Below are 16,792 nucleotides of genomic sequence, written 5' to 3' on the forward strand. Positions count from 1 at the left end.
TAGCTAATTAATTCTCTAGTGTTCCTTAAAATTCTAAGATCTTCTGTCCTGTAGAGAAAACAGCAGTAGGCTTCTAGTTCTGTAAAATATTAGCTGGCTTTTTTATAGCTCCAGCTGTTGATTTTTCACCTACCTTGACAGTCAGTTTTCTGGTGGAACTAGCATTACAAAAGGAAAAAAGACTCTCTTATATAGGTTTTGAAATAAAAATATATTGACTTCTGTGGCTTATTCTATAAGTCAGTTTCCTTATGCTTTTCTGCAGGTTCATGCCTACTGTTGCATGAGTGTCCCACTGCTGGTGCTTTGTCCTCTCATGTTGTGAGGTAGTGCCCCTTCTAGCTGCCAGTGGCAGAGGGCAGAAACAGCAGCCAGACTCTGCTCTGTCCCCACCCATGTTCTTATATCGGAGCAACTGGGACGAAGGGGGTGTGATGGCAATGTGAGAAGGGGAGAAATCTCAGGAACTAGGAGCTGGAATAAAACTAATTCCTACTTATGGGGAGCCACACCTTCTTGCAGCTCCAGAGAAGCATTATAAAACTATTTGCAGAGGCTGGGCGGATTCAGCATCCCAAGCTGCACACAAGCCACACAGTGTTGTGGAGACACAATTGCAGTGTCAATTCCAAATCACTGCAAGTACACAGGTAGAAGAAGACGGAGTATGGTTTTTTTCTGGTTGCTTGTGGCCCTAAAGTGCAAGGAAGCCATTGGCTTATTCCTGATCACCCAACAGTTGTCTTCTTTGAGGTTTGAATTAAAATTGAAATATGCTGGGTACTTTGGTGATTGGGCATTAATTATTGGGAGCATCAGGTAAAATTGAGAAGTTGCTCTGAGGGCAGCTAGAGGCTTGTTTTGCCTTGCAAGCAAGGTGACACTGGTCCATGAGTGCTGTATGGATTTGGACTCTCCAGAGATTTAATGCTGATGAGTCATTATTCTATCAGTGTGCCTCTCAATTTGTGAAACAGCCTTCAAGGGCAATGAGGGATTTTTTTTAAAAAGCACTGCACATAGTATATTGGCATTGCTTCTTCTAAAGATATTTGTTTCCTCTTGGTGGATACAGTACAGAAAGCAGATACAGAGTCAGGTACAGCCACCTTGGAGTACAGCATCTGCAGCCTTTAGACCTGCTTTCCTTCAGGGTGAGCGGGGTGATTTATTTTTTTTTGGCCTGCTCTTTTCTGCCTCTTTCTTGTGGACAAAGAAAAAGCGACCCTGGTCAATTAAGTATACCCTGGCAATACTCCTACAACTTTTAGGGTTTGCTTTTTTTTTTTTTTTTACCTCCAGAGCCATAGACACATCTCAGTTTAACCATGATAATTATTTTCAGTTTATAAACGTTGTCTTTCTAAGCAAGAGAAGGGAGAGAATGTTTTTTCCTTGGAGCTTCCTGCTTCTCCACAATTTTACAGGTTGCTTTAGAAGTCTTGAGCCTTTGGTGCTTAGTCTAGCAAAGCATAATTTGATGTTGCAGCAGAAACCCATTTGCCTATGAATTTTTAAGGCCTCTCTCTCCTGACCCCCACCCAGCACCACTGTCTCAGAATGAGTGACAGTTGAGTCTCAAAGCCTGACCACCAGGCAGAAGGAAGAAGAAACAGACCTCACTTGAGTTCTTTGCCATAACTAGTTGCTGCTCCCATACCTTGACTCTGTCTTTTTCATTTTCTATATATGCAGACATAGCAATTTAATCTAACATCTTCCTGCTGTCATTTAACCCAGTAACCACTTGGCAACCTTGCATGGTCAATGGGAAGGTAATTTCACCCTCTCCCTTCTCAAGAGATCTCCCTTTCCTGGGGCCTTCCCGCCAAGGTGCTGAAAATCAAAATAAATGAAGGTGGGGGGCAAGCTTGGCAGAAATGGTTATCTTGATCAGTGAATATATTTGAACTTTTGGTGTGTAGTGCATGTGAAAGCCTTCTAATAAAATTTTTGTCTTTTCTTCCCTTCTTCTCCCTCATTCCCCCCCCCCTTCTTCTTCTTAACTTTTCCCCCATTCTTCCATCTCTGGTGGAAACGCAAGGAGCTGGTAAGAAGCCTCACCTTCCGTCTGCTTTGGTATTTGTGCTGAGAAGTAGTAGCTGCTAACCTCTTATCTTTGCCAAAGCTTGCTACTCTAGAGGAGTGAACAGAAAGTGCCTTTCTGTATTTAGGCATACATTTTTCACAGCTGCTCAAATATAAGCAGGCAGTCCTCGTGCCCAAGATGTAAGCTGTAGATTAGTCATAGTCTTCAGGCTGAACAGTTCTTCTTTATATTCTTTCCAACCCAACAGATTGTTGGAAAGGAATTATATAAAGGGCTTCAGCACTCTGTCTGGCAGCAGGGTAACTCTAAAAATGGGGCAAGATTGAGAAAGAGAGATTGAGTTCAGAAATGGGCTGGACCAGGCCAGGAGCTATATAAAAATATTTTTCCAATGCTTCTCTGAGGGAGAAGCAGTTGGGTATTGACTTGAATATTGCTAACTCTTCCTTTCTAACCCCCCTTCCTCCTGATCACATGGCACAGAGTGAGCTTACAAGGGGTTTGAAGGCATTCTGGAAGCTAACTTCTGCATATTTTCCTTATCTTTTTTTTTTAAATTAGTACTGATAGGATTAACAATTTTGAGCCTGGGAATTGATTTTGATTGCCAGACTCAAGGCAGCTTGCTGTTTCATTCAGAAATCTAGTCCTAGTTATCCCAAGCATTTTCATTTCACTAGCCACCTTATTAAAGCTATTGTTTAAAATTATGAATCAATAAAATTTTGCTTGCAATGTCTTACACATCTATCCATAGAGCCAGATCCATCATCTTTTCACAGTCTAAAGGAAAAGTACATTGATGGATAGGTAAAGCCTTAATTTGGCCTGGGGGGAAATTCCATTTTGACTGGGTAAAGATGAGTCAGAGTGATCAGTTTATGAAGAAAGCCAGCCTATCACATTAACTGGACAATATTTTGGGAATACAAACTTTATTATTTTTATAAATAAGAGTGCTCAATAATAGCACATTCTGGGTGGCTTGCAATCATAAAAATCTGAAATGCAGTAAAATATGTTGTAGTAAATTAAAACTCAATAAAATCAAAGGTATAATTTAAGAATCTAGCAGTCTAAAATAGAGAATATCAGGCATCAGAATTATAGTGTATACACAATGGTTTAAAACACTAAGACAATACAGTTTTTAAAAGCCTGCAGGAAATAGACACATTCCTAAGCATAATAAGGGTGCCAGGCAAACTACTTCTACTACTGGGATGGCCCCACCACCAAGGAGGCTATCTTTGTGGTATAGCCACCTGCCCTGCTTTTCTTGGCCCAAGACTGACCCTTGAATAGGATCTCAAGAATTAAACAGGTAGTATTTTTCATCCAGCTTTCTATGTACAGTATTTGATTGTGACAATCTCTCATTTTCTAGAATTGAGATGGTCATATTCTACTCTCAGGCCCAAAGGAAGAAACTGAATTTTGCTGGATGGACTGACCCTTTCACTGCCATATTTACCAGAAAAGAAAATGATCTGTATTTGTCTTCCAGATAAACAACAGTAATAAAATGAGTTTTTTAGTTCTGGAATGCTTTGGAACATTTTGGTGTAGCCAGGATGTTGGGCTGTATCTCACAAGCAATAGCACAATAGGATTTTATTACCACAATAGGATTTCTCTCCCCTCACACATCCCTGCACTTGGGGATGGAATATTTTCTGAAGCAGACTTTACAGGTATGTAAGAGGAGAAATGGCTCCTCCTCTCCTTTCTCTCTCCACAGAACTGCTTCCACTAACAGAATTACACCACTAGATGCCACTGCACTTGCGTACGAAATGTGAAAGCAAAATAAAATGTTAAACGTTCTATTCCCTTTTACAAGGGAAACTCAGACAAGCTTGAATGAAACTTGGTAGAACCACTTGGAACTAGAGGAATTACCAGTTGACTCTCCCCGGAAGAATCTGTGGAAAAGGACATTAAATGCTCCCATCTGCAGCTCAAAATATTGCTATCTTTTCCTGACTGGTTCAAGGAAATGCAGCATTTTGTTTTTGCTTTTTGCTTGCCTTATCAATTGGAGGCCAATGTAAGGAATTCTGGAAAAACTTCTGGTTTCCTGCCAGTATAGCCAAGCCAACTTTGTCCTGTGCAATAAAAGGGCTCAGCCAGAAAGAAAATAGAATTTGAAACTTGAAATGGCTCATGGTGGAGGACTCAGACTGGTAGGAAATACCAATGAAATAATTGGGTGTTGTGCAAAAGAAAGGGGCATTTGTTTCTAATAGGACATGAAGCTTTGGAGCCTGTTTACTTTAGAGCAGGCACATTTTTAAGAATGACTGTGGCACCCATGGGCAGCATGGAATTTGAGCTCCACCTCCTCTGTTGCAAAGACCTCTCTTTCAGGGAAGTGCTTTGAGCAGCTCAGAAAGTAAAGTTCTCCAGTCCCTAGCCAGCGTAATATGAATGTTTCCTGCTCTTTTTTTTTTAAATAAAGCTGTTTTAAAGACTAGCTATTTGGGCCTTTCCTCCATCCCTAAGACTTCTTTTTATAAAGTTTTTTTTAATTTTTATTTTTTACTTGGGATCTCCAGAGTCAGCTGGTGCCTACCACTTAGCTACAGCTGAGTCCACATTTCAAAAATGAGTGTACTATTAATACAGTGTTTCTCAACCTCAGCATCTTTAAGCTGTGTAGACTTCAACTCCCAGAATACAACTGGAAGCAAAAAGCCATGCTGGCTAGGGAATTCTGGGAGTTGAAGTCCACACAGCTTAAAGATGCTGAGGTTGAGAAACACTGTATTAATATATAAAAAATAAGTCTGCATAATTTATTCTAGTTCTACAATTAGGATTTTCTGAAAGCAGAACTGGAGTGTGGCCATCAAAGTTCCAAATGCCACAATTTTTCTGAACATTCATTTATTGCTACTATGGACTCCTTTATAACTTAAGAGGCTGAATGATCTGATATTGTAAAGCAGTCTTTTCCACTTTGGTGTTCTCCAAATCTGTTAACTACAACCTGCATGATTGGCTATGCTGACTGGGTGTATTAGAAGTTGTAAACAAGACTTTTTTTAAAGGGGGCATTGCTGAGGGGACCTACCAGAGTATTATTTAGTATTTGAAATAATTAGATGAATTAATATTTTTCATCCAAGGTGCAAAAGTAATCAGAATATAATGCCAAAAATTACTTCAGCTTTTCAGATTTCCTCACACACACAACTACTGGGCTATTAACTTCAGTTATAAAAAATGACATTGATGTAGGAAACCTCAAGAAGAAAGTGTGTGTCTATGCATGTACACAGGTACATACACACACAAATGAAAAATTTTGTCATAGGCCTTTCAGAATCTTTTAAGAGCCCTGGCTTTAGTCTAATGTACCTAGAAAACTAGTATATAATAATGCATCAAAACCTAAGATTACTATAGTGGAACATTTTTCTAAATTGCACTTTCATTTGTTACAGTGTTAACAACTGTTTTAGGGTTTGATATTAAATATTAATGTTTGCTATTAAAACCCAGCATTTAATATTGGATATTAAAACCTAGGGCCTGAAATTCTTCCCATAGTTTAAAAGATCATTAATTTATAATACTTTGGGCAAGAAAGGGTCACACTGGCAGATTTCATTGTACGGTCTAAAAAAGAAGAAATTAAATTAAGTCTTAAATATGGCCCATTTAAAAAGAAAACAAGCAAAATCTGTGATATGGTAGAGTGCAGATATTCAGGGTTTGTCCATTGAGAGAATCCTTGCCACGTTGACATGGACCTGTGTCTTTCTGCTGTCAGACTCCTGATGTGCATTTCATTTGGCCTGTGGTCAAGTTCTCTCAGCCTGTTTGGCCTCCTCTGTGCTTCGTGAAATTTATCCTGGAATAGGTGGCTAGGATAGCTGTATGTCTGAAAGGCTGCCTGAGAGCAGAGAGGATCCTTGGACATTGCCCAATTACAGTTAGCATCTGGAAAATTGGCTGAGATGGGATATAAGTCACCTGACTACAGGTTTCTCCATATACAGTACATATAAATGACTATGCAATTTTTAGCAAAAACAAGAGAGACAAAACAGTCCTCATTTGTCCTTTTCTTGATCATGCATTTCCTCCTGTTTTGGGTCTGTTCCCTGTACTTCAAAGTTTTCCTTCCACAACTTGCTTCCTATTTGAGGATCCTTTGGAAAGCTCCTGTGAAGCTCCCCAGTTCCCCTAAACATTGTTTGGGAATCATTGAAACCATATCAGTTTCTGTTGGCATGATCTATAGGTAACAGCCTACTTTATCAGACAGCCAAACGGGGATGACTGTGGCAGATTCTCAAAAGGCTCTTAGAATGGGTCCTCCTCCATGCTTCCATAAATTCATTAATATTATGTTCCCTGTATAAAGGTCTTCCTAAGCTACTTCATTATTAATAGCGATAGCTATTACACCTGCAACTGCAGATTTGAAAGATACTTGCTTCTCTGCCGAAAACCCTGCCAGGAGCTAACTCCTCCCTCCCTAATCCCCTTATACTGCTAGCAGCCACTGGCTGTAGAAGTGAGCGGGGGCAAGACAGCCTGGCTGGAGGGCTCCTTTTTTGCCTCTCATCCAGCACAAATGAGGCACTGTAAAAACCTCCAGCTATGCTTAGCTGAGCCACTGTTATTAGGTACCTCTGCTTTGGGGATGCTCACAGACAACTTGGGCTTTCCAGTCCTGCCCCTTGGAGGGAAAAGGGGCAGGACTGGATTTTTTTTTTTTGATTTGACATTTAAAAATAATTATTCTCAAATTTAAAGATGGGTTGGGGTAGAAATTAAACTGCTAAAGATTGAGGCTTTTGTTTTAAAATGATGCAAAACACTTGCAAGTGGGGTAAAAACCTGGCATTTTGTGCTTTTGAGTGACATCAGAGCCCTCATGCAAATGCAAGTAAAATATTCTCTTCCTTCAGCTTAGGAACTCTGGCAATTCAGTGCTGGGGTTGGAAATCAAGGGCCAACCCAGAAGAAGGGGGCAGACGAACTCCTTGCACACTTCTTGGTATGTGCCCAGGCAGAGTTCCCCAAACTTCTGATTACCAAAAAGGCAGGATTATGAGGGCTTTTTCCCTTTCCTGAATTAGAATGGGAAGCACATTAAGCATATATTGTTAGAGAAACCTACAGCGTGGTCTTCTGAATGGCAGAACACAAGATTCAGGCAATAAATTATTCAGAGAAGCAATGAGCATCTTCTTTGGTGACCAGGGTTGTAAGAGCCATTTATTTGTTTATTTCTAGTGGTCTCCTAAAGGGTGACTTTAAGCTGACTAGTTTGGGATGTTCCGTGTACAGTAATACAACAAAATAAGTCTAGTACAGTTAGTCCTCATTTAGTGACTGCCTCATACAACAACCATTTGCAGTTACTTTTAAAAAAAAATAGTAATTTTATTAAAAATTACTATTACAAAGATAAAAGCTAATAAAAACTAAAAAAAATAGAAGAATAAAAAGAAAAAATAGAAAGTGCAGAAAAGAAAAAAAGAAAAAGAAAAATAGTAAAATAGTAAAATAAAAAATAAGACTATAGTAAAGAAAGGAAATATATAAAGAAATGACTTTCCCCTTCACCACAACAAGTATAAACAAATTTAGTAACTTATCACCCTCTCTTAAAATACAACAAATAATCTTTTCTTCCCATATACCATCTCTTATCTATAAACAAATCCTTAAAGCCTCTTTGTTTCAGTCCTCATCAGCAAAAGTCCATTAAGGGTTACCAGAGATAACAACATATCTACAGTGGATATAAAAAGTCTTTGCACACCTGTTAAAATGCCAGGTTTTTGAGATGTAAAAAAATCAGACCAAGATAAGTCAGTTCAGAATTTTTTTCCACCTTTAATATAACATATAAGCTGTGCAATTCAATTGAAAAACAAACAAATCTTTTAGGGCATAATGTGGTTATTAAACTTGTACTTAAAACTTCTTTCTCTAAGGATTGAAGGAAACTCACTTGGTGTTGTAAAATGTGCTGATCCAGAGGTTCCTAATAGCTGAAAAGCAGTTAACAAGCAATTTTCGAAAGTGATAAGAAAAGGAAGTATGCGATTCCAGTGTCCTTTTGAAGGCGCCAACTGTGGCTTGAGCAAGATGGCTATCCCCTTCTCCCAGAGCTCTAAACCCACCAGAGACCACTGTCTTGCAGTCTCCTCTCAAGGAGCAATTGTCTGGAGCATTTGTGGGTGATCTCAAGTCCTCTCCTTGTCCAGAGAGGAATTATGAAGAGCTCTTCAGTCCTCTGCGGTCATCAGCTCTGCTTAAATCTCCATCTTCAGTTCATTTCTTCCCCAGAAGCCCAACCATTTGCAGTTACAACACTGATGAAAAAGTAACTTTGTGTTCAGTCCTTGCATTTATGACCTTTGCAGGTCTGTAAAGCAAAGGAAAGCTGAAGTAAGATCATAAGCACAGTCACAGTTTCACTTAGTGGCCGGTTTGCTTAATGACCAAGTTGCCAGTCCCAATTGTGGTGCTAAATGAGGACTACCTGTATTTAATATTATTTATGTTATATTGATCCCAACTGGATTAATGTTAAGCTTTGTAGAAATCTTTCATCCATTTAGTATTCACTGTATAACAAACCACTGGTCTCCGTCAGCTATTTGCAGCTCATACTTTAATTAGTAACTTTTTACTTACTGTTAATAAAGCTAAATGGTCTCTCAGTTTTTAATCAACTCACCCTTCCTCTACTGATACTTTCGAGAACTCCCAGCTGGCTAGAGATGAGGGAGGTTCATCAGAAGCACACCACCAGATTGGAAAAGACAGTATTAGCCATTCTTTCTTTATTGCTTTGCATGGTTAACATAAGTAATCTTGCTGCCACTGCATATGCCACTTACAATATTATTTTGAGAGATCATATTACATAGATAAATAGGTATATTATTTGTCACTACTGTAGCTAGTAATTCATTTATTATACTTATACTCCTGTGATTTCTGGTATTGCTAACACAAGAAAAAATAATTTCTAACTTCATTATGAAACCATAAATTCCAAACGATATCATGTGCAGGTTTTTCTGCCACTTTCCCATGTTAAAGTAGATTTCCGTGAAACAGAGTAACTTCTTGTGATGAGAAATCTTCAAGACATAATTTGCAGCATGTAGTAGATTCTGCAGGCATCTAAAGGGCCTCGTAAAGACCATCAGGCCTCATTTAAAAGTCTGCCATGTCTTTAGGGATCCCACCTCCTTTTGGAGTTTGCCTTTACTGTTTTCTTTTTGCTTGCCGTGATTACCACCCATGTTGCGGCATCAGGGTTGCTTTAATCTGATGCAGTTACGTTTTTGCCATTGGTATTTTGAGAACAATCACTCCAGGGACTTTTAATGTGAGGAAGCAAAGGGAAATAAAAGCAGAAGTTCGAGTATCTCTAATAGCTCTTCAAAAGCAGTCTGGCCTTGATGCAGCCGTACCTTTCCCATCAGAGTCCATTAAAGTGAGAGGGCTGACATCTCTTAGCTTAGAGGAAGGGAATTAGTATCATAAAAGTGCAGAGCTATGCTCCAGTGCTGCAGGGAAGGTTCTTCCCCCCCCCTGCCCCCCCCGGAAGCTGGGTAGAGTGCTGGGATGAGGATTTTAAATTCTAATTGGGCATGCCTAGTCACTCCTCAGCCAGTGTGGTGAGGCCTGGTATTGAATAGGGCCTCATCTATGGCTTGCTGTTTCTGGGTTAGTGAAAGCACCCAGCCACATCACTGATTCCTCATGGCTTTGTGGCAGTGTGCGGCAGCTGGGCACTGCCCTCAAATTTGCCTCCTTCAGAGTGAGATTTTTAAAAGCTCAGGCCAGGGAGGTGGTGCTTCCTTGAGAGAACCTGTTCCTAAGGGGGTCACAGAACACCTTTGTCATGTACTTGCAGTCCTTTCTGGTCCCTTCTCAATCTTTCACTCTGATTTGGTGCATTGCAGAGAAAAAGCACTTTTTGCTTCCAGTTGTATAAACCACCATGTGAACCTAGCCCCACCTTGTGTTTTTGCAGGGCATTTATTCCATTGTGCTCCTTTAGAGAATGCTGGAAAGGTTGGGGCCAGGCCTGAGGCATTCTTAAATTCCTGTAAATGGAACCAGCTTAAACTCATAGGATAACCCTTGTACTGATCGTTGACAACCTGAGCTGGTTATGTTTGCAGCTAGTGTGAGTCAGGCCTCTGGATGATTTCATTATTCTAATTTTAATTTAATTTTAAATTATTTATTTTCTATCCCGCTTTATTATTTTTATAAATAACTCAAGGCAGCGAATGTACTTAGTACTCCTTCCTCCTCCTATTTTCCCCACAACAACAACCCTGTGAGGTGGGTTGGGCTGAGAGAGAGGGACTGGCCCAAGGTCACCCGGCCAGCTTTCATGCCTGAGGCAGGACTAGAACTCTCCGTCTCCTGGTTTCTAGCCCGTTGCCTTAACCACTAGGCCAAACTGGTTATCCTGTAACCTTGTGGCATGCATGTGTCACTTTGTGTTCTGAAATTATTAACACTAATGCAAATCTTACTAATGCCCATTCTTCCCACCCCATATAGTTACTTCACTTACAAACAGTTTCTCTGTTCTCATATTTTGAGTGCTGGAATTGGCTGTCATTGGAGGACTCTCCTTCAAGACCCAAAAAAGAGCAGGAGAACGATGCTATGATGAGAATTTGGTACCTACTTTACTAAGCTTCTCTGAAACTTATTGTGGAAGACTGGCCAAAGCTACTTTTCAGTTTGATTCCCTGCCTTCCTCATTATTTTTTGGTATAATTCTTTGAAAGGGATGGGAGCTATAACATTAATTATGCCATCAAGCCCAGGTAGTTTTTTTTTTCTTTTTAACATAATTCTTGTTTTTAACCCTGCTCACTCCTTTGTTTTAAAGACCATTCAGCTTCACCAAGCTAATACTTGGTAAATCAAGCTAATATTTGGTAATGAACTGCTTTGATTTTTCCTTATCTAAAATTCTATCTTTCCTGTAAGGGGAGAGCTAGCTTCTATCATTTTAGGTATTATTTGTAATATCTAAATATGCCCTTAGTATGCTCTTGGTTTCATAGGGATACTCTGTTGAGTGTGTGCTTAGTGGTAGGAGGTGAGCTGTGATTATTGGTATCCTAGCATTAGAATTAACATGCCAGTGGTCTTGTTCATGAAGACAGATGTTGCCTTCTTAGAGTGGACTTAGCAGGTCTTCACCCACAATGTGAATTTTGCTATTTTATTTATTGACGTATTTATTTTCCCCATTTTTATGCCTCCTCCATCCAAGACTCAAGGTAGTTTGCAACATAATAAAACAAACTCAGTAATCCAAACAGCATAAAACTACCATATTATTAAAACTCATAATATAAACCTTCTCAACCATCATAATGTTTATAGGCATAATGCCAAGAAGCTGTGTGAGTTCCTCAAGCTTGTCTTTCCCTGTTGCTCATCAGATGAAGTGTGGACTGGGTCATTAAAAAAATAAACAGTTCTATGTGTTTATTTGTATATAGATAATCTTTTATTTTATCCTGGGAACAAAGGCCTACTAGGACGATGAATAAATGGCTCAGAAGTAAAGGGCATTGTCCTCACACACATATACACACTAAGAGTTTTCTTTCCCTTTTTCATCTTTCAAGAAAAAGATCAGGAGAAAAAACAGTTTATTCAATAGCTGTGTGGACTTGGTCAAAGTTAAACATCCACATTAATCTTGGTTTTGCAGATAGGGTTCTGGTCAACATTTGGAGACCAAGGCATGGAGGGAACTAGAATTGTGCCACTCTAAACATTTGAATGTTTCTCTTTTCTGAAACAGAATGTGACAATTAGCTGTTTCCGTCCATATTCACAAGTCATTTGTGTACCCTGCTAACATCTACTTGTATGAACATCTTTGTTTAGTTACAAAGCTGTAGATCTGAAAAGGAAACAGAGGACTGTTCACTCCAGTCTTTCCCCAGCCATGTATAAACCAGATTGTAGAGGCATTTAGGCATACACAGATTCACAGATTAGTTTGAATAAGAGAATCTCTCTGTGGCACAGAGGAGACCAAAATGATCCAAAGCAACTGCAGAGCAGTTTCTTTGAGGAAACTCCAGTAAACCAAGCTGTGTGCCCCTGAGGGGAAATCCATTCCTTGCTGCTGCTGACCAGGGCAGAGCTGATCTGAACCTAGGGAAAGATTCACTTTTTGACCCTAATGATAGCATTTCAAACTGCATATCCAGTGAATTACTGTTTGGGCTGACTGTCAGCACTGTGGCAATTTTTGTCAAAAACAACGTTGTCACTGCAGTCTGGCAGGGTGGCTGCTGGTGGAGCTTCTCCTCTGTTCTGTGAACCTGAACCTTTGAGACCATTTATTGGAAAGTGCATTTGGGAGGATGGATTGGATTGGACAGAAGAGGAGAGGAGAGGAGGCTTTGCTGTCTGATACATGTCTCTCTTCGCACAGGAGGAGCTAACTAGCACCAGTGTGGAACACATCATAGTCAACCCTAATGCAGCTTATGACAAATTTAAGGACAAGAGAGTGGGTACTAAAGGGCTAGGTAAGTACCTGTTGACATAGACACTTAGAATATGTCCAGGGAAGAACAATAGCTTCAGATTCTCCCCTGAGCTAGAAAATATACCATGAAAAGGTGGTGATGATGGTAGTAAACTCTTAACAGTATCATAATCCACAGATAGTATCCAAAAGCCGTACAGGTAGTCCTCGCTTAACAACCATTCATTTAGTGAATGTTCAGGCTTACAACGGTGCTGGAAAAAACAACTTACAACCGGTCCTCACACTTATGACTGTTGCAGCATCCCCAAGGTCACATGATCATGATTTGGGCACTTGGCAACTGGTTTGCATTTATGACCATCGCAGTGTCCCATGGTCATGTGATCACCATTTTCGACCTTTCCGGCCAGCTTCTGGCAAGCAAAATCAATGGGGAACTGCATGATTCACTTAACAACCACATGGTTCACTTAATGCCCACAGTAATACGCTTAATGGCCACCGCAAAAAAGGTTGAAGAATCGAGTCGGATTTCGCTTAATGATTGCTTTGCTTAGCAACCAAAATCTGGTCCCAATTGTCATTAAGTGAGGACTACCTGTAATTAAAAATATTCTAATACATCTCTGTACATTAAAATAATAAGCTGTATTATTTATTGTCCTGTACTTTATTTGTGTGGCTCTGTATATGCTAAGTATATTAAGTACACCTCAAAAGATGAGGTCTGTAAATCATAAATATCATTGCCTATAAATGTAAAAAAAGGGACAATACCCACATGATAATGGCAGTGGTAATGCATTAGCTACACTGAAATATATATATTTGGGTGGGTTTTGTTGGTGATGCGAGGACTTGCAAATTATGAATACCAACATCAGAGTTGATGACAGAGTCAGCAGTGCAGCCAGGCATTCCAGACAAAGTGTGACAAGAGGAAGTGATAGAGAGTTTAGTCTACAAAGTTGGAGGGGAGGGGAGGGGAGTTAAGGAACTCATCTGCTTTAGCTTACATCTATGGAAATATATGAACCTGGGGCTCCTGTGGTCTAAAAATGCAAGATTAAACTTGTTTCCCTTTTTTTTGCTTTGTAGATTTCTCTGATCGAATTGGCAAATCCAAAAGAACTGGCTATGAGTCTGGAGATTATGAAATTGTAAGTCATTGACTTGCTTGGACAGATTCATCTGAAAGGGGAGCCTTCCAGTCCAGTTCTGGCTCAGCTATACACACAAAAATTAGGTGGCAATGCAGGGAGAAAAATGCATGCACTTTTTTGAAAACATTTCCATAGAGCCCAGTTTGACCCAGGAGTTTGGATAAGATGGAATTGTACCAGCTGCTCTCCCAAAGTGCTAATCTTGCTTTTCTGCCTTTTTCATTAAGTTAGGAGAAGGACTTGGTGTGAAAGAGACCCCTCAGCAGAAATATCAGCGGCTGTTGCATGAAGTTCAGGAGTTGACTGCTGAAGTGGAGAAAATCAAGGTAAAAGTCCAAGATAGACAAAGGAGATCTGGCACCTCCTGAGCGGGCCTTCTTGATTTGAACCTACCCATCAGTTTAATCAGGTCCATTCCTTAATTTCCATGGGTGGAAAATGAAGTGCTTCCTCAGACAATTTTAAAGCTGGAGCGAAGGGGAGCTGCTGGCTATTAGACTTTAACACTTGTATTCCTGCTTCCTCAGAACAGCGTAAAGGAGTCCTCAGCAGAGGAGAAACTGACACCAGTTACTCTTGCAAAACAAGTGGTTGGCCTGAAACAGCAACTGGTCTCCACCCACCTGGAGAAACTGTTGGGACCGGAGGCGGCCATCAACTTAACGGATCCTGATGGTGCCCTGGCCAAGTAGGTTGTGGTAGGGATAGGGCTTGCTTCAGGGAGTAGCTGTTTATCCCCAGCTTTTTCAGTCGGACTCTCTGCACTTAAGGGAGTGATGAGGCTGAATGCCACTTTCCAGGCAACTCAAGGTCAGATATATCTTTTCTTTCTCTCAGGCTCTCCAAGGGGTATATCAGTGTTGTGTGCAGTGAGGGGCATCTTAAAACCAAGGACTGGACGATACAGTGAAGTTATCAAGTCCAGTCCACCTTAAACAACTAGAGCAGGGATAGGCAGATGGTGACCTTGGAAACCAGTATGCCTCTTGGACATGCTGCCCCACCGTCCTGATTTGGATTCTTTTCATTAAAAAAATAGTCTGGCAAGCTTCTGAGTTTGCATCTTTATTTCTAAGAATACTTTTGGATTCCAAGTAGGCTCCAGAAGTGTTCTGGGAAATGAAAAATGATGGATGGCTATACCCCATCATTTGCTTTGGCAATGTGTCCACAGAAAAAATGAGATAAACTAGGATGGTATGAAACTAGACTTGCAAGATTATGTTGTTATAGCCAGTCTCAATAAAAGTTTTAGCCTTCTTGTGGAATTGATTTCCTGGTCTGGATTACCTCATGGGTTCTGATTAGGTGTTTTGTGATTGGCCATTTCCCATCAAGGTAGCCATTTTATGAATAAGCATCTTTTCCTGGCAATTCTTTTACAGTATGGACGCATCATACTCTAGAAATTCCAAATGTACCCCCCTGGCAAAGTTATCCTCACTAATCAAGATGCAGAGCATTCTTTGTCCATGATGCAGACTTTTTTTTTAAGTATGAAAAGATGATAGGAGACACGAACCTAAATCACAGAGCTCTGTCATATACTTCAATAACTAAAACATTATTTAAAAATTTTGTTAATTTTAGATGCTTTAGAAATAATTGAAACTCCTTCCTGAGCGCAGGAGTGGCAAACTTCGGCCCTGAAAACTCTTTAATGGCTCCTTTGTACTATGATTGACATGCTTTTTGCCCTTTTGAGGCAGGAAAATATAATAATTGTGATAAAAGCCATTTGTTTTAAAAAACAAATACAACCCCCCAGCATCCAAGAAATCCATGTGTCTAACTGGTTTTGCCTGGTTTGCTGTTCATCATGATGCCAGCTTTGTCAGTTAAAATGCTGCCCACCCCTGTAAGAGCCCAAAGCAGTTCAACTGAAATATTTACTTGGGGGGAAGCTGGGGGTGGGAAATCAGTGAAGAGAACTTAGTGTAGTTAAACATTATGGCCAACTTGCTTAAAAGATTTACTTGGGAACTTTTTATTGGAATTCTTGTAAATATTTGCAGACATGACAGCAGTGTATACTTTACTCATGGTACTTGGATTTTTAGCTGGGGGGAAAGCACTGAAACTTGTTAAAATACTAATTTTAACACACCTGAAGAACTGGAAGCATTAATTACAACTTGGATTTTAGGTTTGACTAATATTGTTCCCATTTGGTTGCCTATTTAATATGCATTGTATTTTTAAAAGCTGAAAACAGAAAGTTGCATACTGTACATGTCAGAGGAATGAAATAATTTGTGTTCAAATGAAGACAGGCAGCCACACTACTGATTAGACTTGAAGTCAAGATCTTTTGGATATACCACGTCACTATGCCCTGCTGTAGGATGTACGACTATGCCCACTGTCTGTGATCTGAAATAAGACAGTTGCTATAGCTGGTGTAGTCAGTGAGGGTGCAGCCTGCCCATGTGCTCTCTAAGGATTCATGGGCTCTTCGGCTTTTCCAGGCGTTTGCTCCTTCAACTGGAAGCGGCCAAAACTGCTAAAAGTGTTCCTGCTGGTGGGAAGGGCGCTGCAAAAGTCCCAGCGGGCCCAGAAAACACAGTGACGTATGAGCTGCATTCTCGACCAGAGCAAGACAAGTTCTCTCAAGCCGCTAAAGTAAGGATGGAAAATGCTTGTTCTCTGGGTCTTCTCTTGAGATTGTGGGGAAATACATTAGAGTAGTGGGATGTGAGGTTTGTAGAACAGAGGGGAGTTTGGAAGGAATCTCAGGTGTGGTTTGATCTAGAGGTATCTTTCCCCAGGACCATTCTGGGTGATTAAAGTAGTGGGATTCTGCAAGCTGATGAACTGTTTAAATGAATAAAAGCTGCACTGATGGGCTAATGTTCTTGACTTCACAAACAGCCTACTCTCCAGAATGTTTTTACATCTATAAAAAATGTTTTAAATATGTGTGTCATTAAAAAAAAAACACTTGTGTAAGTTTAAAGGAGGATTGTTTAATTATTTAAAAGATTTGTATGGCCATCCATCTTAAGACACAACTCTGAGCAGCTCACAACAGTAAAATCCCAAACTATA

The 16,792-nt window shown here is 40.1% G+C and overlaps 1 protein-coding gene and 1 long non-coding RNA gene across 2 annotated transcripts in view; both read left to right on the forward strand.

Annotated features, from left to right (window-relative positions):
- DCTN2 (dynactin subunit 2) overlaps positions 1–16,792 on the forward strand; it is a 50,328-nt gene that overhangs the window by 17,706 nt on the left and 15,830 nt on the right. Inside the window, exons 3-7 of the mRNA XM_063293913.1 lie at positions 12,522–12,618; positions 13,680–13,741; positions 13,972–14,070; positions 14,272–14,432; positions 16,213–16,366. Coding sequence (XP_063149983.1) covers positions 12,522–12,618; positions 13,680–13,741; positions 13,972–14,070; positions 14,272–14,432; positions 16,213–16,366 — 573 coding nt within the window. The remainder of the gene's footprint in view (positions 1–12,521; positions 12,619–13,679; positions 13,742–13,971; positions 14,071–14,271; positions 14,433–16,212; positions 16,367–16,792) is intronic.
- Positions 1,282–3,579, forward strand: LOC134490694 (uncharacterized). The gene is made up of 2 exons (XR_010067240.1): positions 1,282–2,050; positions 3,438–3,579. It is a non-coding gene; the product is annotated as an uncharacterized LOC134490694 (long non-coding RNA).

The sequence above is a fragment of the Candoia aspera genome, chromosome 2 (genome assembly GCF_035149785.1).
Source record: "Candoia aspera isolate rCanAsp1 chromosome 2, rCanAsp1.hap2, whole genome shotgun sequence".
In the NCBI taxonomy this organism is placed as follows: domain Eukaryota; kingdom Metazoa; phylum Chordata; class Lepidosauria; order Squamata; family Boidae; genus Candoia; species Candoia aspera.